The sequence below is a fragment of the Oryzias latipes genome, chromosome 21 (assembly GCF_053564925.1).
Source record: "Oryzias latipes strain Hd-rR chromosome 21, Olatipes_Hd-rR_3.1".
Lineage (NCBI taxonomy): Eukaryota > Metazoa > Chordata > Actinopteri > Beloniformes > Adrianichthyidae > Oryzias > Oryzias latipes.
This window is the reverse complement of record NC_136257.1, coordinates 29,973,678-30,001,579: the sequence shown is the minus strand read 5'-3', so window position 1 is coordinate 30,001,579 and position 27,902 is coordinate 29,973,678. Positions and strand designations below refer to the sequence as shown.

The following is a 27,902-nucleotide window of genomic DNA, read 5'->3' as shown; positions in this document are numbered from 1 at the left end:
GCCTGGTGTCAAAAACGTACATATTTAAATAAACGGAAACACGAATGAAACTCGAAAGCAACAAAAGAGTGACAAAATACATGACTTGACAAGGAAAAACCACACACTTCATTTACTGCTCCCTGACCCCTAAAAGGCTATATGGCGCAAAACTTTCCAATGTTCCTGATTTAAATGTAATTTGGACACATGCTCTATAGTTTTTTTTTTTTTAAACAGCAAATATAAACATTTTACAAATACTTTTTTTATTAATCTCTTGTGTTAATATAAATAACATTTATTTAAAAAAAAGATTTTATACATTTTTGTAAAATGTCAAATTGTTTGAACGCATTGGATTGTGGTCTATATATACCAATCTACTGAGCATCAATGCACAAAGTTTTGCTACAGAGACTTCTAGGAAATTTCCTGGGGCCCCGAATTTTGGAATTGGAGGTTGCGTCCAAAATCCTTTACTAGTGACTAGATTGTGCACAATATAGTGCATTCGCCATTCTATTGTCTGAAATCTAAAACGGAGTGCCCGAAAATCTCCCAGAAGTCTCTGCAAAAAACTATGCATCAATGTTCACTTGATTGAGGAAAATAGACCACGATGCATTGCGTTTGGACATTTTTTGCAAATAAAAATGTATTAAATGTTTTTTTTTTGATAAGCCATCAACATTTTTAAAATTAGATCACAGTGGATTCATAAATAGTCATCTTAAAATGTTTGTATTGATTAGGGTTTTACTTTGTGAAATCAGTAATGTCATATTTAAAAACAAAAAAGAAAGTAATGAGCATGGTGTCCAAAATTGCCTTTAAAATCCAAGACACTACATCAGGGGTGTCAAACTCATTTTCACAGAGGGCCACATCAGCATAGTGGCTGTCCTCAAAGGGCCATATATAACTTATACATGCAACTAAATGTTATGAAAATTAAATGTAACTGCTCCTTAATGTTAAATAACGCATTATTTATTTATTACAACTTTTTAAAGTGACAATTATAGTTGCATAGAAAACATGTGTTTGCTTGTTACTCTAGCATAAATCCTTTTACATTGGATTCTGTCAGGTTAGGTCATATTGACAGTGTATAAGTCCCAATGTACAGTTGCCCAATCCGATATTTCAAGTCAGATTCCCCATATGGATAAATGCACACCAATTTTCATTTTAAGAAATTAAAAACCTTTATGCTCTTGTGGGCCACATAAAATGACATGGCGGGCCACATTTGGCCCGCGGGCCTTGAGTTTGACACATGTGCACTAGATAGTCCTAGCGATTGATCTGGCAACACTGATGCTTTGCCTCACGTGTCAAACTCATAAAGTGAAACTCTGTGTCGGTGCGCATATCGCTCCAGGAAAAGTCATGAGACCGACAAAGCCACTGTGTCGGTGTGTCACAGAGGAGCCAAACAAGGAAGCGCATCAACCAGCAGTGTTGCCAGATTCTGCGGTTTTCCACCAAATTGGGCGGTTTTACTGATGGTTTTATAATTGGTCTAAGCTATCTTTTATTTAGAAAAATATTTTATTTTGATTACCAGATCTTCTCAACATTTTTGTCACTTGGGTGCTGTATCAGTCCAGCGGCAAGTTTAACAGAGAAGGAAAAAATCTTTAACCGCCGGATCCGCACCCAGCCTTCAGCCATTGAACGATTCTCGCGCGCGCCCTGTTTTACCCGCCCACCTATGGTTGATGTTTTATTTTATTGAGTCTTTCCTACAGGTGTTGAATGTGGAGTTTAATTAGGTTTCATGGAATTATTTCATAGTTTTAATAGTGTTTTTGGCTTTTTGTCCCCCCCGGTCCCTTTCGGTTTCCGCTTGATCTAGCAGAATACCATTCCATGTCAAACTGACTTATTTTACAATAACCATGTTTCAGAGGTTAAATGTTGAATTTGTTCAGCAGAACTGTCAAACTTAAAAGCACCTCCTCAATGCTGGGACTTTATAGACCAAGACATTGGAAAGAGGAAGCCACAACTACAATGACAAATATTGTGTTTACAGTAGTTTAATTAATCAGTATATCAGTGGAGATTCTCAACTTGTTTGCCTGCAATGATGTTCTTAGACCAGCAGGAGTCAGTATTGAGTAACACAGTATTAACACAGTATCAATACAGTATGGGCAATATGCCGAAAACGCTTTCTGAGTCCTTATCTACTAGTTAGGAAGTATGGAAGGAATTTGAACAAAGACATAGGTTATGTCCAAATTCCCACCCTAACCCCTATATAGTGCACTATATAGCATGTTCGCCATTTTGCATTGCTGTCCAAATCTACAATTCCAAAATCGAGTGCCCTGGAAACGGACACAAGCCTGATAAAATGGAGACTGACTTATATAGTGCACTAAGTAGTGAGGGAATTCAGACAAAGCCTAAAATAAACTAAGGATCATTAACACAAATTTTTTTGAAACCCTCAAATACAGACACTATTTTTTTCCAACTGAGTTGGTTTCTGTAGAAATATTTGTTTTTAATCATGACAGATCTAAAAATGGAAAAATTTAAAGCTTTAAAAGTAGCTGAAAGTAAACGGTTGGCAGGGCAAATATCAAATTGTGATCCTATAAAAAGTCAGCTGCTGCAGATGAGCCATAAGCACCATTCCACTGGCATGTTCAGTGTCAGGCTTGACTTAGTGTTTATTTCTTTGCAGCCTCACCGCACCCTGGCCTGTCACATTTATAAACATGAAGAAGCTAGGTGCTGTGCATACTTGTGAGTTCATGAATATGTATTCAATGTTTCAATCGCAGACGGGTTTCTCGCAGTGAATCTTTTCCGCTCTGCGCTTTACCATCTGACTTTCATTGTGTGTTTCCTATGGGTGCTCATTCACATACACGGTGCTTTAATTTTCTACATTTTAATCAAGGGGAGAAAGCATAAGGGTAGCCCGAGATAAGTCCATACATTCATATGGATTATTGTAATTCGTCTTTGTGACACTTTCTTATTTCATCAATTTAGGGAGGAACTTTCAGTTGTGTTTGGATCTGAGCTTTTGAGGTTCAGATCATCAACACATTGAGTACATTTTCAGAAATATTTGGGGTAGAACACAGGATTTGTGGTTTTATCAAACTCCATGCAACGGGTGGATGGATACTTGATTCTGATTGGCTGCAGGGTATCCATTGAAAAGTGATACTGAACACCTTAAAATAGAACAAACAGAAACTTGGAACAAACACAGCTTATCACAACAGCAAGACGGTAGAAAAAATCTCTGTCCTTCAAAAGTCTCTATGATCAATGGTAATGTTGCCTTTAATTTGAAATTGTCTGTTTTTCTGGTTTGCTTACCTTATTGTTTGATACAGAGTGAATATGTATAGATTAAAAAAACATTTATGACTATTTGATAAAAGAAAATGTATGTTTGTTGATCCACATTTAATGATCAGTGTTAATGGTGAATGTTTCTTGCAATAAAAGTGAACTAGGAAACTACTGGGGGTCTTTGAAACAAATGTTAGCTTCAAAATTGGTAGAAGCAGTACGAGGTGAACTTTCCTTTTGAATTGAGGCTTTGGATCACTGAACACAACGTTTAGCATATTTACCACTTTACTCCGCTGCCGCAGAGCAAGGTTGGTGCTCAGTAGTCGCTACCATGACAGCATTGCACTACCTATCAAATAGTCTGCTTCTTGTGAAAAAGGATTTAAACCTAAAAAAAATAACAACATTTAAAGTCCAAATTTTTTATTTCATTTACATTTATTTCGTAAATATCGTAAATAAACAGATGAGGCAGTGTTGTGAGTTGTCCAACGCAAAGCCTTGTCATTTGGTTTATCAATGGACACCTCATCAGGCATTCATCCCTTACATAATCCAAGCACCCCCAGACCATCTTGTTCTCATCATCCTTTTAAATATAATTATGATGTAGATTGACCTGTAACCAGTGGTTACTGCTGGTGTGGCACTGATGTCATCAGTTAGATTTACAAACATATGAACCCTACAGAATGGCTTATTCACCATTTGATTGGAAACAGTTAAAGTATATGGTTTAAATTTTCATTTCAACATTTTTCTTCTAATTTACAAACTGTTGCATGGAAAAATATCACCAAAATTGCTACTATAGTGACTTAATTTTGCTCAGACAAAAAAAAAAAATCCATGCCCCACTCCTTCTTAAGAAACACATGGATATTCTGTTGTTCCTTTTCTTTCTTTAGTTTTAAAAGTCTCTCTGTCTCCATGGAGATCACTGCCAGAGACTAGTTCCTAAATTTATACACGTAATCCTCCATTTAGAAAATTATGCTAAACAATATTAAAAAATAACTGGACGGCTGCAGTTGACTTGTCACTAATTATATTATTCTTTAGCCATAGTGTCACATCATCTGGGATCTTCAGCGCCCCCTGCCTTAAAGCAGGGGTACTGCATGCCTCACCTACTGTATTTCTTATGCACATTTTTTATCAGATTAAAAAAAAGACTAAATGGGTCACTAACAGTCACCAATGTAATCAGACAGTTGGCCAGAAATAAACAAATGGTCTGAACCCCAACCCAGTAAAGCACATGCGCCAGCTGCAGCTGTAGTGTGTGTGGTACAGGCCTGCCTGCTGCTCTCTCCTGTTTTTGAACAGGATATTTGTAAAATCGACACTTTTTTTATCCAAAGAATGTACATTCATTAATTTTATTTATGTATTTTTGAGCTACATTGCCTCTCCTGACTGCATGCCACTGCCTGTAACAGGACATTTAATCCTTCCTTTGTCCCTTTTGTTCACAGAATATTTTTTTTCCCAAAAGTGTTACATTTATCTATTTTATCTATAATAAATTTAGCAACAAGTTTGCTAATAAAGACTTTTAAAATCAACACTGTGGTTCAAGGTCTAACCAGTGGCAAAATTGAAAACTAAACTCACAATCCCTGCTGCTTGCATCAATCTTTATGTACTGAATCCACATCTGCATCCTTGTAACTGCCTGGTGAAGACGGGCTTTGGACACCTATGGTGGTACAAAGTTTAGAAACATTCAACACTGTTCTTCATCATTGTCATTTGGTATTAGAGCAAATCAGTTTATGACAGTTTTGAATTCTTGGCTTCTTGCTGGGAAGATCCTGTTCATTAGAAATACAGGTTAACCTAGTTTTAGTAAAGTTTGAAACACTATTTTATTAAATGTAAATGGTAAATGGCGTATACTTATATAGCGCCTTTCTTCCTACAAGGACAAAGCGCTTTACAGTCACAGACCCATTCACCCAGTCACACACACACATTCACACACTGGTGGCAGCTCCGCTGCCAAACACAGGCGCCCGCCTACCACCAGAGGCAAGGTGGGGTTCAGTGTCTTGCCCAAGGACACTTTGACTCAAGGGCGTGCAAGGCGGGAATCGAACCTGGAATCTTACGATCATGGGTCGACCGCCCTACCGCTGCACCACGGCCAATGTCAATAAGGTGCGATTGACATCCATGTAGTTTTATGAAAACTCGAGCAGGAACTATAGCTTCAAAACATGCCAACTTCCTCAGTTTTTGAATGACACTTAAATTAGGCAGCAACATTTTGATCTCCCGGCCATAATTTACTTTTTAATTGGACAGTTTAAGGCTCAAACACAATCTGACGAGCAGCAACTTCTTTTTAAATGGAACTTTGTTGTGCTGTTTTCAGTAACTTTATCCTGGCTTATGCAATTTTGTAAGAAATTTTGAGAGGAAAAATCACTTTCGTATGGTAAATATCTTTTATTCTTGCTAACTTTTAACTTCTGTGATTAGTCTCTTCCCTATTGTGAGGTTTGTTGTTTATTGACCACATTCGTTTTTCCTTCACCAGGGCTCTCACTGTCTGTGAAAAATGTAGCTGCTGTTTTAGAGGATGTTGTCATCGAAGTGAAGCTGCTCGCAAACGTGCAGGATCTTCTCTGCAGGCTGCAAACAGGAGATGGGCAAACAATTTCTTTCCGTCCTCCTCAGGGGTGAGCGGCGAGTTCACGGACTGACTTCACTACGTCGGTTTTCAAAACAAACTGCAGAACTAAAACTGTTTTTGTTTTTTTGCCACATTAGAATAAGTGGCCTCCAATGTTTTGTCACATTCTTCTGTCTTTTTTTTAATGCACCTCCTTGTGACAACATCCATTGGTTTAAAAACTTACTTTCTATACTTTTGTAGCATCATTACACGAGAAACAGCTTGACAGCTTCGCATCTCACAAAACTCTGAGGCAGACATGAAATCATGTCTCTTTCTCTATTCTACCAAAACAGAAAGTATTTTTCATGGCAGGTAAACCCTTACAGTTTAACCCAAACTTAATAAAAAATAAAAAGATATTGCACTGAGATGTATGCAACAATTTGAGAAGTTTGCTCTCTTAAAAAAAAAAGAGAGAAAAAGCTAATAAGGAATTTTAATCAAAGTAGGACCGATGTATTACTAGACGATCAAAAGACAGCCAGAGCCAGAGATGTGTTCAAATGTAAAACAGTCGCTTAGTAACCAGACGCCATGACAGCTGAGGGAAGATCAGAAGCTGGGCTTTACTGTATAGCCGTCATGAAAAAGAAAGTTTGTCACCGCTAAAGAGATAAGATCACTTTAAATCCCGCTTAGCCTTTAAGAAAAAGTCATTTTTTTGTCCAGTAACCTTTATTTGACATGTATTCACTTTGCCTTGAGCCTAAGCCTCCAACTGCCCTCACGGAGGGAAACGGGCTGTCTGAAGAGTAAGAGTGAAGTGGGTGAAATGCAGGCATTTCGTACAGATTTTTTTTTATTTTTTAACCCCACAAATCCTGCAGACTGCCCAGAGAGCCAGTTACTGCTGCTCAAGTAAAAGGTTTAACTTTTACTTAATATGCCATCTATAGTTGATTGTTATTGTTTAACCTACATTTTTCTGAGATTTTTTGTTGTTGTTCTTTTGGCATCTACTAGTTTAACTATTTCTGATATTTTTCGTTTATATTAGTTTTAAATCCTAATGTTCTTTTCTTCAGGTTGAGGAGCAGTGTGATGCACAAGTACACACACCCAAGAACATTTGTTGTCAAATGTGAGTGCTCCAGCTCCAGCGGTCAAATGCACTTTACGGCCCATAAAACGGTTACTATTCAAGAACCCGTCAGAGAGATTGGTGCCATCAGGTGCTACACAAGGAAAAAGTCTTTTTCTGAAACCAAATGCACAGCTCTGCGTGGAGAAGCATTTCAAATTCAAATGGGAGTAAAAGCAGGTGAGCATTCATTTTGTTTGACACAGTTTTCTCCTCACATTTTCAATATTTTTGTATTCAATCTTTCTTAAAATTGAAGCAATTATATTAAAAACAACTTGTTTTTCTTCTTCTCAGGTACAAATGTGGCCTACAGAATTCAAATTGGTGAACAATTTCTGGCTGGTTTATCTGTTTTTCAAGGAAATGTACCCAAAAACATCTCAGTGATGGCAGACACAGTTAAACAGCTGGGAAGCGGCTGCCACCGACTAACAATTTATGCTTCCAACATGGTCACAACTCCGGAAGTTTCCTCAGACCTGCAGGTTGGTCAAAGTGATCTGGTTTTCCTTAAAGACCCAACCAAAGGAAAATTGTTTGTGTTCTTGTAATATTTTTCTCAATATGGAGGACATTTTTAAAGAAAATTAAGCTTTTTTATTCAAATCATTGTGAATCAGGAGCAGATGAAAAAAATGCAGTTTGAAAAATCTCGTAGGTGTGAAGTAGAAGCTTAAATCGGTGAGCTTCCTGTTCCGCTCCATTCTGAGGCATCCACAGACCTTACAGTTTATTTATTTAAAATAAGGGACAATGCACAAAAGAACATTGATCACGTGAAAACAAAAGGTTGTACTGTGCCAGGTTGCTAATGATAATGTTAGGTTGGTGTTGTGAGGGGCTGTAAACAGATGGGTGACGGGAAGTGGGGACGTCGCTCCGCACCAGCGGCCCCATCCATAACTCAGAGGTGAATTTTGAATGAACACCTCCCTCAAAGGATGATCAGATGGGGCTTAAACCAATATCCTTCTACATTCCACGTTGCCGGCCTCACGATGTACCACTTTTATTCTACTTCGTTTTTAGACACAATCTGTAATTCCTGGAGGCTTTTGCGGCAAACCAAAAGATACAAATTCCAGATACACAATGGAAATCTGTCTATTAACTTGTTCATTTATGTTTTTCTAAAGCATGAACATGCATCAAACAGCTAAAGAATGTGATTTGACTCAGTCACACTGGTCTGTTGTTAGCACATCCTGACAAATGCAAGACTGTGATCATCAACTGCTTGAATTTATTCAGAATTAAATGAAAGTTGAAATGTTGGGAAGTTTCTATTATTTCTAATCTTTCAGGATCCAACATTGTTGACACTTTTTACGAGACAAACTATTAAAGTGGCTGCAAATAATACAGAATTTTCCAAACAAGCACGAGGTCTATGATTGTAAACAGTGATTTGGGGCAAAAATTAATGTCAGTGCTTTTTGTTTGTCTTCAGGTTTGTGTTTTGGAGAAAATATCTGGGCTTCAGGCCTCCATCCTGAAAGACACAGTCGACCCTTTTGGTGCTCACCGTGTTGCTGTTGGAGTTTCCCTCACACGTGGCGCTCCTGTGTTTCTCAGCTTCCTGATGAAAGGAGAACACAGCTCACTTGTTGAAACTAGAAAAATGGATGTAAAGAGGGGAACGTTTGTCATTCAGTGTCCAGCTAAAGGTAAGTCCACATTGTTCAGTCAGAACTGAGACAGAATAAAAGTCAAACATTTCCTCGTGTAGACATTAAAAAAAAGAGTCATAAATACACTCACACACATATGTGTATATATACATATACATATGTATGGGAAAATAAATAAAAGCACATTTGGAACGAAAGAAAGCAAAAGAAAACATGAAAACTCTCACTTTGTCCAAATCAGCTCAGAGGTTTGGTTGAAAAATTGACACCAGACTGTGACAGCCTCCCTGCTCGACACTCATGAAAAGGTTGGATTCAGGGGGTTAAACCACCAAATGGTTGCTGCGCACAGCTGTGTTTACAGCTCACTGCTCCTCGAGGGAAATGGTCAAAGGTGGGCACCAATTTTGCCCACCCAGGTGTGACATCTGATGTGACCTACTACTGGAAAAAAAATCTTTGAGGAGTTGAAAAGGAGCCGAATTTGTCATATTTTCAGTCATAAGTCTCTGTGAAGTTTGATGTGAATTGGCATTTGTGATATTTTTCTGCTCACATGAAGAATACAGCTGCCGTGCTCCATCTGTGGTCTGTCCATCACTGCTGCTTAATGCAAACTTCTCTTTGGAATTTTATGTTCTTTTTATTAAAGTTTATAAAAAAATATTTTTATTTTATTTTACATAAAAACAGTTTTAAGTGAATCTGTGCACTCCGTTTTTCGGGAAATTGCCTTTTATGAATAATTCATAATGGTGGTTAGTTCAACTGAACACCAAAACAATCAATTCTTTCCTGTGTGTTTGTAACAGAATGTGTCCAAATAAAAATCCGAGCACGGAACGCTTTCTCGTCTCAAAAAGTTGACAGTTTGACCGGCTTCAAAAAGAAACAGGTAAGAGAATGTTTACACCAATACGTGCAGTTGAATTTTACCAGAGAAGTTGATGCATTGATGAATCTTTGTTTGTTTTCCTTAGGAAAAACGACTTGTCAGAGATTCGAGATCTGTGGTGGAAATTTCTGCATCTCCAGCCTCTGTGACGAGCACGTCTGACTCCATCGTATTATCACTGTCTGATGAAACAATCCTAAGGGGTGTATCCCGTTTTGAATGGAACTGCAGTAAGACTCCTTCATTTTAGCCATTTGTGTGCAAAATTTACATAAAGTGCCTTATGTACATAATGGCTGTGTGACATGACCATTACCCTTGTGCTATCCTATGGGGTCCAGATGACCCCACCCTTACATTGACGTGTTATTCCTACCATGACAAAGGTGGATAAAGGTGGAGAGGATTTCATGTAATTCATGGACACCAGTGAAGATCACAAATCATTGAAGAAAAAAGGTTCAGAGCACTGTCTAGTGGGTCTAGATGACCCAACTCCCAATGGTAAAGTGCCTAGGATAGCACAAGGGTTACGAAGAAATTCATATTCAAACTGTATCTGAAAAGATGGACGAGTGTTTTATGTTTTAAAACTCTTTCAAACCAAAGCATGCTTCAAACTGGGTTCGTCATCATCGTTTTGTGTGACACACACCATGATGTTTGTAATTCTTGAAGACAAAAGTGGACTAAACTTAAAAAAGTGAATTTTTATTTTTGTATGTTTCTATTTGTATTTGTGCTTTTGATATTTTTGTCCTCTGTGATTTTATGAAAACTGCAGGAATTGAATTAGAAACAGCTGCAAAAATTAAGGGCCATAAACACCAGCAGATTTTGAAATATGAGGGAAATATGAGGGAAATATGAGGGAACACAAAAATAAAATCACATTCTCAAACTAATGTATTCACATTTTGTTATATTGTCCCTAAAACCCGTTTTGAATCAAAATAGTGATTTAGAATTGAATGGGATAAAAAATGATAAAACTTTACCAATCGCACAAAGGGGAAATTAACTGGTGTTTTACCATATTCTTGGGACACATATCAAGAAAATTAAGCTAGTATTTTTATATTCAAATTATTGTGAATCAGTAGCAGACAAAAAAAAACTACCCTTTGAAAAAGATCATATTTGTGATGTAGAAAACTCATAGTTTTTTTGAGTTGGGCTTAAAACGGCATTAGCAAAAGACCACTGTGAACAAATTATAGCGCCCGTACAGTTTACCCCCTTTAATTGTTCATGAGATGATGGCTAAAGGAAGTTATCCAGCATGTTTTGCAACCAAAGTAACTTTTTTTTTTCATGTGAAGCAGCAGTTAATCACCATCATATATCGAAGCAATTAAAGAGTGAAAAATATTAATTAGAACATTAAATCGTGAAGTCATTCCAGTATGTTTTCAGGCAGAACAGGTTAATGTGAAAGTTGTTTGTTTGCAAACTAGAACTGTTTCAGATAACAGCAGTTGTGCTTATCAAATAGCAGGTAAATTAAATCCATTTCAAGCATAAATCCACCTATTTTTTAATTTTTCACACGTCTAAAGTAAAAATAAGAGTTACATCAGTTTTTTTAATGAAGCATGTTTGTGTTATTGGACTGATATGTTGCTTATTCTGCTAATTGTGATAAGGAAGAGCATGCAATTCATTTTTTGGCCAAACCGAGAGTAATCCATTACACGGATGATGAATGATGCACTGACCCTGTGCCCGGCTTGTCTCTGTTTTCTTGCAGAAGGATCCTGTAACTGCAAAGACAAGTATACTGGTATTAAAAATCCTGCAATTAAAGGAAACTGCCTGGAACCGTTTCACTTTGACAAGTATAGCTTGGATTTAAAGGGGGGACCCTCGAAACCTGTCATCAAAGATGTGTGCATTACACTCACACCAACTCGGTACAATGGAAATGACATAAGGTACGTTAAAAGGTCTTTGTGTCTCCCAACATTAAATGGAGTAAAACAAATTGTTTTCTGACACTTCTATGCTACAACTGACCAACAAATGTGTTTTAAGGGGAAGCTACCACATTGTTGATTTTTTGAGGATCTATAGATCAACATAGATCAAAGCTGAGAATATAATCCTACTAGACAATAAGTACCAGAATCACTGACGTCGTCGGGCTCCAACATGGCAGCGTCCGTATTGCCAAAAAATGGAGACTTCATTTAATTGGAGCCAGAAGTAAACCATTTTCTGTGGGTGATGTCACACTCACTCAGTCCAGTTATCATATACAGTCAATGTGTACAACCAATAAACATTAGCTATCGACTTGCATTTATATTAGTTTACTGTATACTCAACTTGCTTTTTTGGAGATTAACTTTTCCAATATCTTCTTCTTCCCAGAGTTACTTGCAAGGATGGTTGTACAGTACAAGGAAAGATAGAAGATGCAAATATTGAACTGAGTTGTGATAGCAGCTGTCCAACAGTTGATTGGTACATTCAGGAAACAGATGATGAAAGTAAATGGGATGTAAGTAAAACATTACAATAAAAAAATACAAAGAAATTGGCTTTATGAAGTGAAAATGCTTATTTACTCCTAGGCAGACACAAAGGACTGCTACATCAGTGCAAAGCAAATCCCACTAGTAGAGAAAGAAAGCCGCAAAACTAGTTATAAAGTGAAAAAACAACGAATTTCAGATGCTGGAAAACGGAATCAAAATGTCACTGTGGTTATTATTTTTGGTGAGTTGACATTAATACTTAACTTTAAAAACATATATATATACTTCTAAAGTGCTTGGATACGTGAGCCACTGTTTGTCACACGGATCATAATATGAAGTATATAAATATCTGCTCTAAAAATTCAATCGTCATAGTTTTAAATGTCTCTTTTTAGGCCAACCTGCTCCACAGTACTTAGAATATATTTTAAATACAACTTCATCATCATCCTCTTCATCCTCACCCTCCTCACCGTCATCTTCATCATCACCCTCTTCGCCATCGTCATCCTCATCATCCTCCTCACCATCATCTTCATCAGCACCCTCTTCGCCATCGTCGTCCTCTTCGTCATCCTCATCATCGTCCTCCCCCTTACCCTCTTCGCCATCGTCATCCTTGTCATCCTCCTCCTCATCTTCCTCCCCTACTCAAACGAACCAAACCACAGAAGGGACCCCAACAAATGTTGAATTGCTGTCATGCGTCGCGACCCCGTCCACGGGAACCATCCTCGACGCTTTTAACCTGACCTGCACCACTCAGCAGCCTTGTGTGGGCTGTCAGTTTTGTTTTACTGCTGACTGTGCGTAATTCAAAGCAATAAAAAGTCTAACCTTTTCGTCTTCTCAGAATAAAAAACACATTTTTGTTATTTTCAGACAAACAGTTGCGTTGCAGGGAAAGTAAAGAGGTGCAGACGGTCTTCCTTCCCCTTGGAAACATCAGTTCAAACTACAGCCTGCTTATAACTGTGACTGTGGCAAATGGCAGCGAATCACTAAACACCACCTTCACAGTCCAGGTTTGTAAATAAAAAAATAAACTTTAAATGTAATCAACTTTAGACTCTTGAAAAATGAAGCTTTTTTTCTCTTAGGTCTTGGATTTTACACCAACACCCAACTCCACTGATGATCTGCATGCTGCAGTGGTGAACACGTTGGAGAAGCTACAGACAAATGGTCAACTTTCAGGAGAAACCGTTGGACAAATCTTTTCGTCTGTTGCTGAAAGCCTAAACAACAAACCTGATGCGTCAAAGGTGAGCTGAGGCATGAACCGAACTCTGATTTGTGGAGTTGCACTGAAGCAGGAACTGACTGAGAGGCTTTTATCAATCTGATGAAAATAAGATTGAAATGGCGAAATGAGGAGTCGCTGTGGTGACCTGTCAAGGAAGCAGCGCAAATACAAACCACAGAGGTTTAGCAGAGATTAAACTATTGGGCCAAAGAATTTATTTCATTCTGATTTTATTTGTTTATATTAAGCTTTAAAGATAAAGAAAAGACAATAAAAATTACAAAACACAGATATATCAAACCTATTTCAGATATTATGTTGTGTAAATAAAATATGGAGAAAAAATTTATAGATTTGATAAATACATGTACTCCTGTTGTACATGTACTAAGAGCACAATTAAAGTCCCACTTAGATACAAATAGTGTTTTTGATGTTTTTAACATGGCATTTTTCTGATATTGGGGGACATAAACAAAGAAAATTAAGCTTAAAATTATAGTATTTCTTTATTAAAATCGTTGTGAATGAGGAGCAGACAACAAAAGGCAAATGAGATTATTTGTAGTGTTGAAAATATTCTGGGTGGGCCATAAGCTTCCTCAACCACTCTGCTATGCAACAGGGAGAGGAAAGGGGAACAATGTGGGCCCACTATAGGTTTTTTTTTTTTAAATAAAATGAAACAAATGTCAGACTGAACTGTTCATTTCCTTATGCTCATATTTCTTTTCTATCTCCAACAGCTCAGAGAGGAGATGGTGGACACAATGGTCAACATTATCAATGAAGCTCCTCCCAGCACTCCAAAAGATGCTCAGGCTTTAGCTGAAGGACTGACCGCTTTAGCCTGGGAGAGAGCTGAACTCCGTGTGTCTGCTCAGGTACTGTCTCAAATTCCACTTTAAACATGCGGTACTTCAGCCAAGGTGCATAGAAAAAAGGTCTGTATATTACAGTTATTACAAAACAATGAAATCAAAGAGAAAAATATGTCTGGTTTGTGAGATTTGTTGGAAATAGGAAAGATGTTCACTCAAAGGCGGGGGTGCTCTATTCGTCAATCGCGATCGACCGGTCGACCTTCAAGGACATGAGGGTAGATCGCAGGCCAGCAAAGATAAATAACCAAAAAAAAAGAAATTTATATTTCTTCTAGAAAATCCGTCAGCAAATCAAAATCCTCACAGAGAAAAACAAGAGTCTTAAAGTTCCCTTTAGGCCTTATCACTAGAGAATGCAATACGCCAATATTTTTAAATATTTATTTCGCCTCTGTCTTGTCTGCTCCCATTTAGTGGACAAACACACCACTTCCTCCTGTGTCTCATTATGAAGCTGCAAGTTCGCAGACGCAGGAAGTGTCTGATCAAGACATGTATGATCCAGTCCAGGTGTTTTTCCATGTTAAAGATAAACGCTGGATACGATGGCTTGAAAAGTATAAATGTCACCAAGCTCATCGCAGGATAGTCACAAGCAAAATCAGTCTACATTGGTATGAACTAGGCCGCGCCATTGTGGATACAATTGATGCGTTGGCCGATCACTGTGAAGCACTGTATAAACCGGCCTTAAGTGCTTGGAGGACGCCCACACAATACGCTCTGATTGCCTAATCTTGGAATTCTAACAATCTGGCTTATGTGAGGAACATGCATTTATCTCTTGAACAGCGCTAAAGGACACCTTATGCAGTGTCCATGGTTTGGGGTGTCAAAAAAAAACGAAAAATCTGTGACATGTGGCGTGTATAAGCGTACACCACGACCTGTCACCCGTCGCATGCCTATGGAAAAATGTGGACAAACATTTTAGCCCTGTGAGCTCACCAAGTGGTCTACAACCTTGACTTTTCATGAGCACTTGCTGCGTGTCCCAGAGAAGTTTACCCATTTTTTGTCCACACAAAGCCTGTATCCACCCATGAGGGCATTTATAACAAATTAATTAATAATCAATGTAACATTCCAGTTTGTTTGTTTTTTTACATCCAACCTTTTTTTTGACTTTCAAGCCTGTGTACAATAAACAGGGTGTCTACTGATTTAAAGAAAATACCCTTTAAATCAGTAAACACCCTGTCTATTCTACACAGGGTATCTACTAATTTACAGAGTGTCCACTGATTTAAACAAGACAGATTTAAGTATTTTTAAGAACTTTTTAAGAACACCTAAAATCTAGTTTAAGGCTGTATGTGCAAGTTTACAGCTTTTGGCAAACCTCCAGTTTGCTTTAGAAGGATTTCCCTTTAACCAGTTTAAACCATTGCAAGTAATTCCTATTTTCATGCTGATTCTCCATAAATTACCACTTCCCGCACTAACAAGCACGAGCCAATTAGTTAGCTATGGTTGAAACAACTCACAACCAAGCCTTACGACACAGCGCATCCTGGAAATGTGTTTTTTTTTTTTTTAGTGAATGAAAGTCACATTAGTTTCACGGGCAAAAAAAAATAAATAAAGACCCAATTACCAAAATTTGAGACAATTTGATGCATTAATGTCTTATGTTAGTAAGACCTTTCTCTGCAGCCACTCTGATGAAACTTGAAAATCTCACACACAGATATCTGCTTCCTCACTGTTCGAGACCCTCAGCTTATCTCTCATGAACATGAATGTGAGCAGAACAGAGGACGGCAGAAACCAAGTGCTCGCAGCTGCCAGCACCATTGTGGTGGGAATAGACACCATGCTGAACTATTCTTTCATGGTGAGTTATGAACTTCCAAGCAGATTGGGTTTTCTTCTCGGAAGGGAAGTTGAACTTTTAACAGCCTACAGTCCCAGAGCTCAGCCTCTGACACTTTTTAGCTCTTTATAAATCTTTTCAAATCTGTTAGAGCTGGAGTCTGCTATAGCCACAATCAAATGTAATCTATTATTCAAAGGTTTGCACCTGCACTTTAAAATTTAAGGTTGTTTGCCACTTTTCCACAACTTTGTTTAACACAAAATCAATGTTGCAGAATTGTTGTCTCTAGTTCTGCCAAATCTGATTAACATCGCAGTTTTCTCAAACTGATCTGTCTGTGGTTTCAGTTTAGGTATTGAAAAATGTAGTTCTTTTTGGGAAAGGTCCTTGGTTAAGGACTTCAAATCTTCTCTATTGAAACGTTTCCCCTCTCACTGAAGTGGCCTCATGAACAGAGAGGAGGTTTTCAGTCCAGATGCCATGTATTCACTTCAAGATGGATACATGAGAACCTTTACCGACATACTTGGTGAAGGGCAACCATGAACTTACACCGCTGTAATGTCTTTGCAGAAAAACGTTTCTGATGCTCTTCTCAGTGCTTTAAGTAACATCCAGAGTGCACTGCTGAAACTGAAGGAACCCAACGAGGGACCGACTCTGCTCAAAACAGTCCTCATCAGAGTGCTGGTTAACAGGTGAGTTCCTTTTGACTAAAACGAGGAAGCAACGTTTCTTTTTTGAAGGCCCACTCAGATTATTTTTGATCAGTGGTCTTTTAAATATGCCGTTTTTAGCCAAAGTTTTAAAAAATGGTTGTTTTCGAGCACAAAGTCTCTGCAGAGCGGCACGAGTTTATTCAAAATTAATCTCAGAGTTGTGCCCAGGACTGTTGGCGCAGAGTAGACACCCCGCCCCCCTTTTCCCTCTCTGATGCCCATGGCAGTGTTTTCTATGTCAGGGCGTCTTTTTCAAAGAGCAATTTTCACCCGCTCCTCATTCAGAACAATTTGAGTACAGAAACGATGGTGGATGAGACATTGTCTAAAGAGAAAAAAGAAACTCTGCTAATAAAAAAGCTGCAGTGGATTTAGATTATCAGGAATGGGTTTTGCCCATGCATTGCTGTGAGAAGATGGAGATGATGAAAACGATGATAAGAATATGAAAACAAACGAGAAAGTAAGGGAAAACATTAGTGTACAATGTCACTTTATATAATTTCAAATGTGTTTTTTGGTTAGGCCGTGTAGCCCCAGGTTTGAAGGTAAACTAGAGAATACACAAAGAAACCCTGTATGAAGAAAGCAGCTGCAGCTCCACTGCAATATGCAATGAAACACAGTTAAACACAGTTAGGTGTACCACCACACAGTCTTACTCCAGAGTGTCTACCCTGAACAAACACAGCTAATTGACCAGAGCCTGGGACCAAAACCCATCCCAATGGAAACAACTGACAGCTAAATACTTCTGGCAGCTTATTATTGTGGTTTTTGGTGTTTTAATCATAAATAATCATGCTAACAACAATCTAATAACAAAAGTTATTTGGACAACTGCAAAGTTGGCTTTTTTATTTGAAGCATTTGAAGTTTTTTTTTTTCCCCTTGGAACATCATTTCTTTTTTGTTGTTTGTTTCTTTTTATTTACAGTTTCCTTTTTTGTTTGCACCTTTTTGTTGTTGCTGTTTTTTTGCTGCGATGATGGGTCAAAAATGCAATTTTAAGTTTAATTTGTTTAATATATGTCCTCCATTATCAGAAAAAAAGTCACAAGAACATGATAAAACACCAAAAAACAGGATTTTTTAATCAGGACTGGCCTTTAAATGAACTGGATTTATTCTTTCCATTTGGTGCCCCTGACATAAAACCAATTGCAAGCAGAATATTTCACTTTTTTTGTGAGATGTTTAAAAAATAATTCTACTGTACTCTCTCTTTTCCGCAGAGTGACACCAGACAGCTTACTGGCTCAAAATCTGAGTTTTGTCGAAAGCTCCCTGCCAAACTTTACTCTCCCAAAACTACCCACTAACCTGTTACCTTCAGATGGACCAGTGGACATAAGGGTGAGACCATTTATTGCTTGGCTTTGTGTGTTTGCAGAGTACGTGTTAGATTGAAGTTTTTCTCAATTTTTGTGCAACATGGCTCTAAAACCTGCTTTGCTTTTTTAATGCAGATGCTAAGTCTGGCTAAAAACCCATTTTCTTGGAATGAGAAGGGGAACATCAGTGGCCTAATAGGCTCTCTGTCCCTCTCGACTAAAGATGGGTCTGGTATCCCTGTGGAGAACTTAAGTGAGGACATTGAGGTCAGTGCACCATCAGAAGTTTGCTCTAAATTGTTACCACCTGTTGAGGGAGAGCTGCTGTCAATTCACACATTTCTTTTTGCAAGATGGCGATGGGATCTGGCCTTTTAAAACTGGTTTCTACATCATATGTTCTGATAAAGTGATGAGTCCTGCCGAATGCATTACCTCTAAAACCATAAAATGATTGCTGAACATGGAAATAATTCAGTATAAACCTTAGTTTAAGGTTTGCTTTACATTCCGCTCCCTTACAATTTACGGGAAATGAGAACTGGACTGAGTGAGTGTGATGCCATTGATAGAAAAGGCCTTACTTCCAGCTCCAATCAAATTAAGTAAATTCATTCACCACTTCTTTGTGTTTACGAACATCTCCATGTTGGAACCAATAACCGTCAGTGAGGCAATCTCACCAATCAGGAGTGAGCTTGTTGGAAGTCCACACACTTGAAAACGCCCAACACGAAATCTGGAAAATATTTCAAACGTTTGATGTTAGATCACCTACTTTTATTGAAGCATCTGATTGGTTAGTTTAAACCAGGAATGACTTGCAATAAAGAAAAAAATACCATGAAAAATAGAAGATCAGCAAGATCGTGTTTAAAAAGGTACCAGAGCAAGGATTGGGTATTCTAATAAATAGAATGACTGAGCTGTTTATTTCTCTGAAGGAGTCTGTCGGATTTTAGCTTCTTGGAACCAGTGCGTACTGGGAGGGTACCAGGGGGCACCCAGTGCAGGTTTCATATAAATACAATGGTCCTTACATGAGATTCTAGTTGCAACACCAACACCATGGATGGAGAACACTTGTACATCTTCTTTGTTCATCTTTGTCCCTTTCGGGGGTCATGGGGCTGCCAGAGCCCATCTTGGCCACTTGTGGGCAAAGGCAGGGGACATCCTGGACAGGTCGCCAGGCAGATGGAGACCATGCTTTTATTTATTTTTTTACTTTAAAGCTTAAGTTCATGCCTGTATGGTGCTGAACTAAACACAGCATTAAGCATTAGCTCAAGTCTCACTCTCTCAAGGTTTTGATTTTTCGTAAATTTCTTCGTCCAATTTGAAAAAATTTTTGTTTGTTTTTGTTTTGTTACAACCCCATTATGTTCTGCATCCTGATTGGCTGTAGACCATTTCAGTCAATCTCCCTAATCGGCTATGTCTCCTGAGCAGAATGCATTGGAAATTTTAAAGTCCTTCTTCGATCCTCTTTTGATCTCATTTAAATGTGTTCCCAGGGGTCTTTAAATTACAATTTTGCCATTTTTAGGCTAAAATCCAGAGCGGCAGTAGTTCATTAGAAATTTCCGTCTGTGTTGTGGGCGAACCATCTTCATGGAGTAAGCCTATCTCCATTTCCCATCATCCGTTTGTTTACACTCTCCCCCGCTAGTTTACAGGTTACAGCCTTAAAACATCTGTAATAATAGTATTAAGTAAAGCTGACTACTTTGTGAATTTCGTCTTTCGCATGTTATTTTTACGTAACTCCCACGGTAAACAAGGGACCGCTGATCTGGATGAGCATTTGCTTCAACTGTCAGTTTGTTCTGGGTTCTGTCCCTTTCCCCGTGCTTCCATGATTCTTTTTTTTATTTATTTATTTACCCAGAGATGACTAAATGACTCTCAGTGAAGAAAGTTCTGAGCAGTTTGAAGGTGGTGTTGACTTTGTTTCCCAACAGGCCATATTTCCCCCAACCCATACTGAAATGCATGAGATGAGCCTTCTATTCGGCCCACTTTGGATCCCCAGGTGGGCTACAGGCTCTGAGCGTGAAAGTACTTAGTGTGCTGTGCTTACTCCATCCCAGGTGTTTTCTGTTTGGGCCTGTGAATGCATACATTAATTAGAAAATGCACAAACAATATAACACAAAATAATAGGGCGCCAGCTTTTTGTTGAATCAGTAATTGTATTAACATTCAGCCTGCTGCGGTTGTTTGCATACATTAATGTAGAGGAATGGTGGAGGATTTTAGCATACAATCACAATCAGCTGCATACAAATAGCAGAGGTAAAAATAATGTCAGTTCACAAAACTGCCAATTGAAGGATTTAAAAAAACCTTCAAGCTTTAGCTGTTGCAAAAACAGTTTTTTTTCTAACTAAATGAACAAAAATATTACAAAACCAAAAGTGGTAGATTTATTGAAGTTTGTACATTTTTTATTTTAGTAAAATATAAATTGATTTTTAATTGTTTTGTTTTCTTTGAGGCAGATTCTGTTGCCGAGGCCAGCTGGAGAACAAGTGAACACCACTGTTTTGGACCTAGTAAATTACAGCACAACAATCATAGATGTTCCCTCAGCCGACACCTCCCTGCTTATAAAGGTAGGTTTTATGATACTTTACTTAATCTGAAGCAATTTAGCAAGTTTTTTTGATGCTGCTACACAGTTTTGCTTGAATAGAAAATTAAATTAATGATAAAAAGCTGCAGTGCCTCACAGCAAAAAAAAGGCCCCTGGTTCAAGTCCCGCCTGGGGGAACCTGAAACAGAACACCAATGGGGGGCCTTTCTGTGTCGAGTTTGCATGTTCTCCCCATGCATGATTGGATTTTCTCCGGGGACTCCGATTTCCTCCCACCGTCCAAAAACATGCTTCATATGTTAATTGGTTACTCTAAATTGTCCTTAGGTGTAAATGCGAGTGTGTCTGGGTGTGTGATTGTGGCCCTGCATCAAGCTGGTGACCTGTCCAGGGGTCCCCCCCGCCTTTGCCCCCGAGTGGCCAGGATAGGTGCCGGCAGCCCCGTGACCCCGAAAGGGACAAAAAGGGTTTCGAAAATTGATGAACAAAATGCTGTAGCCTTCCTTTTTTTGGATTTGAGCATGATTTTGTTTTTGCTAATTCTGCAAGTAATCTTTTCAAGATGGTGCCTTCGTTGGATCCTTTACCATTCAAAGTATACCTGGGTTTCATTGATTATCCCACGGAGACCAATCATGTCGCCATGACTCAGATGCCTCTGCAGGGGACAACAGAAGGTAATGAATACAGCATTAGTCACATGCACCCTTATGTATTTATATTTGTTTTTCTATGTACAAAAATATACTTAGGCTACTCTCCTGACATGCTAATGGTAAGCTATATCAACAACCAGGAAGTTAGCAATAAACCTTTGAAGTTTGTATCCGTTCGACATTTCCCACTAAGCCTCTTCCAACTATAGGTGGTGGACATGCGGTAGAAAACAGTAGAAAAACAAAAAGACACGCCTCCCTGCTTGTCCAGCATGGGTCATCTGCACGTTTTGAGCCCGTTCTTCAATTGTCCGGTGTATATGAGGATTTGACTGATACTGACTTTAGCTTGTGTTGTTTGAGAGACAAGACAATATTGTTTTCTGATGTTTTTCTGAATGGATCATTTTTTAGTTAAAAAGTACTACATGTGTGTGTCTGACACAGAGGAGAAATACACATGGATTGTCCGACCTGAGCAGCTCAAGGGAAACACTGGAGCCCATTACCTTGTGGTGAGACCGATCGTGGGTCCAGGTATAAAATCCGTCAATGCCAGTTTATCAGTGACCACCATCGCATCTTCATGTAGATTTTGGGATGAATCTATATTACAATGGAGCACGACTGGATGTAAAGTAAGCAAAGCTTCTCCAGTTTCTTATCTTATATAGCAGAACACATTTTTCATGACTACCTCTTTCAAGGTTGGTGTTAAGACAACATCCATGGTCACCCAGTGTCTCTGCAACCACCTCACTTTTTTTGGGAGCTCTTTCTTCGTCACTCCCAATCTGGTGGACCCGTCGCAGACGGCTCAGCTCTTTGCAACGTTTACTGAGAATCCAGTGGTCGTGTGCTTTGTGGGAGCTCTCTTTGTGACTTACCTGCTGGTGGTTGTGTGGGCGCGACGAAAAGACATTCAAGACACAGCCAAGGTAACAACTACTGAGTCAACACTGTGAGAAAGCAAAGAAAACAATTATTTCTTTGGGAATTTTTAAATTATTTTACGCAGAAATAAACTTTTTATTTTCAGTTTCTAATTAAAGGGTCTATATCATGTGAAATCAACTTTTTGTTGCTTTTAAGTGTATTATAATGTTCATTCTTTACGAAAAACAAGCCCAAAGTGGTATTGTGATCCATTCACACATTTCTGAGCGTTTAATCCCACTGTACACAATTTTTCTGCTTAAAAGTGAACCAGAGTTTGTTCCCCCGATAATCCGAAACAAATTTTCCGTCTGAAAAAAACCCAAGTGGACCATGGAATAGGACCAGGAACTGATCTCCCATCTTCTGAGGTGACCCTGGTTCGCTACCAATCAGAATAATCTTCGGTTCGCTCTTACATTCCTGACATTCCTGATTCTGGATGCAATCCCGAAGCGGAGCAACTGAACCAAAATGGTTACCGTAGCCGACGTAAACAGAGTAGGAATGAAGGAACCAATGAGCCACGGACTAATATAAAGCGATTTTCGTGTTATCAAAAAGAAAAAAAAGTGTCCAAATGTTTATTTGTTTTATGTTAACACAGAGGAAAACGCTTCTTACATGCTTTTCTGCGTCTTGTTACGCAGCACTTGCCTCTGTGATGTCCTCCTGAAAGCTACCTTGTAGTTTCAACAGAATTCAGTTAAAAGACTGCCGTAACACCACAATGAGGAGACACAGAAACTCATTGAAATGTGGTCGGATAAAAACATCTGACGTGTCAGAAACTCTTAGCAGCGTACATTCTTTGCCGTCTTCTCGCATTGCAGCTCGCAGGACTGAAAGGCTTAAGAAAAGCATGATATAGGCCCTTTAAAATGCAATTTGAAATCTTGAACAAACATTGTAATTATCCCTAATATTAACATATTTTGTGTGGTGCAGATGAATAATTTTTCCTTCAAATGTTTGGTAAAAAACAGGTGAAGGTGACAGTTCTGCATGACAACAACCCTAAGGATGAGTACCGTTACCTTCTGTGTGTTCGCACAGGCCATCGGATCGGAGCCTCTACCTCCTCTCAGGTGAACAAGCACATTTCCAATTCCCTGGTTTTTTAGTAAAGTCTCCATTGTGGCTTCAAAGATTTTCCTGGTGGAGCCCATTGCTGCATAATTGACACACATAAACATAAATCATGGCAAACTCATCAATACTTAACAGAACAAATGAGTGGGAGGTTAGCATGGTTGATGGCTCTGCAGAGAATTAATAAAAAATGCAAAACAGCAGCAACGGTTTGAATGTCAAATGCTTTTATGGAGCCCGACTGCTCAGAAAGAGAGGACAAATTTAGAAAAAAACTCATTTTCTGATGTGACCATATGTATAATTGGTTACATTCAGAGGAGGGCAGGTGTTTTCAAACCTAAAATTGTGATCAAAACAGGCCGGGTCAAAGACAAAAGACAGCAAGTATCAATAGGACAACCAAAAAAGTGAGAGAATAAAACATCTAAACAAAGTGGGAACTGATGACTTTTTAGCTACATAACAGGTTTGAAAATCTGATCCGTTGGTTCTTGCTTTTAACAACAGAGGATTTAATAACTTTTGTGGGACCACTCCTCTTGTTGACAGCTCATTTTTCAAAGCTTTTGCCTGGCTGTGGACCACCCACTCTGTTTGTTAGAAATCCTCTAATTTATGTCTCTAGTTCCTGAACACTTTGCAGCACTTAACAGCCTAAGATTTCAATGGAAAGAGCCCTTAACAAAAGCTTGAATATTTAACTCAGCTCAGAAGGTGAGGCATCATGGTGAAGTACAGCTGCTCCCAACATAATGGCCTCACAAACTCAATGAACTGGAATTATTGTCTGTTTGTTTGGCAAACTGGTTCTGGTAAATTTTAGTTTTAGAACAAAATAAAGAAAAAATGATTTATTAGGGAAAACTTTTCTATCCTTGTAGTCTCATCAAGACTCTGGAAAACAGGCAGGATTGAGGCTCTCAAGGACCAGGGTTGGCCAGCCCTGGTCGGGGTTTTGGATCGTCAGACAAACAAAGTGTATACTTGTATAAACCCCTTTTGTATGCAAGGCTAAGCTAAGAAGAGGGAGGGACAGAGTGGGATGTTAGAAATGGGGGTAAAGGGGTTAAGATGGGGGAGATAGAGGAGGGTGGAGAAGCGGTCGATACAGTCATGACATAAAAGTTTCATAATTAAATTGCATGACTTAGTTCTCACATACACACAACTTTTTACAGGTCCTATTTTCATACGTAGAAGACTTTTTAATGACTTTTTAATTAAAGCAAATAGAAAACAATCCAAACAATCTTTTAACTTGTTGAACTATAAACAAAAAAGTGAAGTCCAGTTTTTCACTGACAGGCTTGTTTGTTTTTCCAGGTGATAGTTACGCTTCTGGGTGTGGAGGGAAACAGCGAGCCGCACCACCTGACAGACCAGAGGAAACCTCTGTTCGAGCGAGGCGCCGTGGACATGTTTCTGATAACCACACCCTCTTTCCTGGGGGAGCTGCAGGGCATCCGACTGTGGCACGACAACTCGGGGAGCCATCCTGCTTGGTACCTACATGCAGAAATCTTGAGGGGAAAATTAAACATTCATCAGGATTTAAATTAAACACAAGCTATTCTTATTGCTTCTTTCTTGAATTAACATTTGTTGTGTTTAGGTACGTGGCCAATATCATGGTACAGGATCTGCAGACTGAACAGAAATGGAATTTCTTGTGCAATTCTTGGCTGGCATTAGATGTGGGTGATTGCTGCATCGATAGAATCTTTTTTGTTTCAACAGAAGAGGAGCTGAAGAGGTTTAGGTGAGGAAGAAGCTCATTTGATCAACTATACAGCTCCATTAAGTACTGCAAAAAGAAAAAAATCCACTCAAAACCAGAAGCTAATGAGATGCTGCGGCTGGGCTTGTGTCATTTTGAGCAACCTAAATACCAAAGACATTTTTTAAACAGCAGGGTTTTCAGTTTTTTTCCCCTGAATCACAGGATTGTGAGCTTTTCGGCTCTAGAAAAGGTTTGTAATCATTTTGTAGATATTTCAGATAAAGAGTAAATGATAAAAAAAGAAGAAAGTTTTAATCCTAATTTGGTTAAATGCCTAATTGGACAGTAATACATTTTTAAAGGGGGTAAAGGTAAAACTACTTAGTCATCTAAAATTATGTATATCATGTGATCAATATGTTCAAAGGGGCAAACAAAGTCATGTTTGTTTTCAATTCGATCAAAACAGAATCTGATTACAATAAAACTTTTTAGTTTTTCCAATGGATCTCATAAATGTTTACTGAGAAGGTTGAAGGCTGTTGTGCAAAATCCACCAGACATGTTCAAGATTGTGCTAAAGGGCATTCTTGAATGCGTTTTTAGCATGGTGTTCAAACAGGACTGTCACTACCCAATATTACTACCCAGTACCCAAGAGGCTTGGTGCAGAATGTCGAAGCGGTGCACATCCTGTGAATCTTGCTCCAGGCTTTTTTTTCACAGCTCTATTCCCATATATGAAAGACTTAGTGTCATATGATAACAAACCTCCATTTTAGATTTCCTCGTCATGATCATACTTTCAAGGAGTTGGTACTTCACTTTTTTGAAAAGGACGCTACCCATACGTCACTGTCAAATCTGAGTCCTCGATTGGTCAAAGTTCAGCGTTTTTTCGATTTATCAGTCAAAAGGTCAACTGGTTGAACCTTCAACATGAGATCAATGATCGTCTGATTTTTCAAAGGCACGAAACGAGGGTTGACGTACGTTTCCATAGACTTTTTATTGGAAGTGGCCACCAAAACGCAAATCGACACGACCAGTTTTTAATATACCTTTATTGGAAGTGGCCGCTTGAATGCGCGTTTCAAATAATGATCTTGTTTTTGAGCATTCAGATGCAGTTTATAAAGGTTTCCTTCCAAATGTTGCTTTTGCAGTAATCTCTTCTTCATGAAGACAACAAGGGATTTCTGTGACGGACACCTCTGGTACTCTGTGGTCAGCCGACCAGCCGGCAGCAACTTCACCTGCGTGCAGAGAGTATCCTGCTGCTTTTCCCTGCTGCTGTGCACCATGCTGACCAGCATCATGTTCTACGGGATCCCAACAGACCCGTCTGAGCAGGTCATGGACCTGGGTACTCTGTTTTCTTGACAGTTCATTCATTTACAGAGACTTAAAAAAAATCTAATAGCATCTTATTGATCTTTTGCCATCTCTTTCTCTGCCTTTTCAGGTCATTTCGAGTTTACTTGGCAGCAATTTATGATCGGAGTTCAGAGTTCCCTCATCATGTTCCCAATAAACGTGCTCATAGTTAGTATCTTCAGAAACACTCGTCCACGAGAGAGTTCTTGTTGTGGGGGCAGAAAAAAGAAACCTAAATCCATTCCGAAGGATGGCACTTTGGAGACAGTTTCCTCACAGGTGGACACAAAAGCTTCTTTGGACATCATCACTAAGGCAGGTGCTTTTTTTCTACATGAGCTATGAATGTACAAATGAACAAAACTTCCAAAAAATAATTTAGAATGCTTTTTAACAAGCAGTCACATGACCAAGTAATTGTTCATAGTCTTGTTTGTAAATAAATTCCATTTCTACTTGTCAACGGTAGAGACTTTAAATTCTAAATTCAGTACAGTGATCCCTCACTATAACGCAGTTTACTTTTCACGGTTACGCTACTTCACGGATTTGCGTCGTGAATTATGTTCTGCATTCTGATTGGCTAAAAAGTCACTCTGCATCTTCTCTACCTGTGCGTCAATAACGTTGCAGTTAAATATGTACACGTACGTAAAACAGCTTGCCAAATTTACAACACATACGTGCAAATCATCTTGCAATTTCGAGTTTCTCTAAAACCCATAGAAAAAAGAGCGACAACAACAACTGCCAATCACTGTGTTCTTCTCCCGAACAAACACAGCTGCACCGCGGGCTTCAAAAGAAGAAAACACTGTAGAGAGGAGTCAGGATGCAGCGGCTCAGTCTGAAGAGCAGTAAATACACCTGAGTCACTATTTGTACCAATGGACTTTGTATTTTCTTCATAATCATTTTAAATTTTCTCCCGTTTAATCCAATTACTCAAGTCCCGGTGGGCGGGGCTAATCTCCGCGATTTGAAGCCTTCTGTTCACATCGATGATTAAAATGATTATTTGACAGTACAGTACAGAAGTTATTTGTAGAAAAAAACGTTTCTAAAGTACTTTTTTTGTGAAACAAATGCTTGAGCCTGTAAAATGGTTTGTTCTTTCTTTTCAATGTATAATAGAGTATTTAATTGTATAATAATTGTAAAAAAAAAAAACAGAGGTTTCTACTTCACGGATTTTGCCTATCACGGGTTCTCTTTGGAACGTAACCCCCGCGAAAAACAAGGGTTTACTGTAATTGCGAAATCTGGGGACTATGGTGTCTCACTGTGACCAAAACACCTATATCAAAATCAGATTTCAAACCTGAGAGTCTAGACCAGGGCTGCCTAAATCCAAGCCTAGATGGCCGGTGTCATACATGTTTTCCAACCGTCCTGCCATTGAAGGTCCTTATTGGCTAAACACACC

At 38.7% G+C, this 27,902-nt stretch overlaps 1 protein-coding gene across 1 annotated transcript in view; it reads left to right on the top strand.

The window, feature by feature from the left end:
- Positions 1–27,902, top strand: part of LOC101167330 (polycystin-1-like protein 2) — a 55,401-nt gene that overhangs the window by 6,970 nt on the left and 20,529 nt on the right. The window contains exons 3-28 of the mRNA XM_078939012.1: positions 5,858–5,999; positions 7,024–7,259; positions 7,377–7,567; positions 8,533–8,749; positions 9,526–9,608; positions 9,694–9,838; positions 11,359–11,542; positions 11,982–12,111; positions 12,185–12,329; positions 12,487–12,897; positions 12,974–13,116; positions 13,192–13,356; positions 14,084–14,221; positions 15,912–16,058; positions 16,614–16,738; positions 17,995–18,115; positions 18,229–18,360; positions 20,598–20,711; positions 21,255–21,369; positions 21,796–21,986; positions 22,056–22,286; positions 23,271–23,372; positions 24,703–24,881; positions 24,992–25,138; positions 26,266–26,465; positions 26,565–26,791. Coding sequence (XP_078795138.1) covers positions 5,858–5,999; positions 7,024–7,259; positions 7,377–7,567; positions 8,533–8,749; positions 9,526–9,608; positions 9,694–9,838; positions 11,359–11,542; positions 11,982–12,111; positions 12,185–12,329; positions 12,487–12,897; positions 12,974–13,116; positions 13,192–13,356; positions 14,084–14,221; positions 15,912–16,058; positions 16,614–16,738; positions 17,995–18,115; positions 18,229–18,360; positions 20,598–20,711; positions 21,255–21,369; positions 21,796–21,986; positions 22,056–22,286; positions 23,271–23,372; positions 24,703–24,881; positions 24,992–25,138; positions 26,266–26,465; positions 26,565–26,791 — 4,361 coding nt within the window. The remainder of the gene's footprint in view (positions 1–5,857; positions 6,000–7,023; positions 7,260–7,376; positions 7,568–8,532; positions 8,750–9,525; positions 9,609–9,693; positions 9,839–11,358; positions 11,543–11,981; positions 12,112–12,184; positions 12,330–12,486; positions 12,898–12,973; positions 13,117–13,191; positions 13,357–14,083; positions 14,222–15,911; positions 16,059–16,613; positions 16,739–17,994; positions 18,116–18,228; positions 18,361–20,597; positions 20,712–21,254; positions 21,370–21,795; positions 21,987–22,055; positions 22,287–23,270; positions 23,373–24,702; positions 24,882–24,991; positions 25,139–26,265; positions 26,466–26,564; positions 26,792–27,902) is intronic.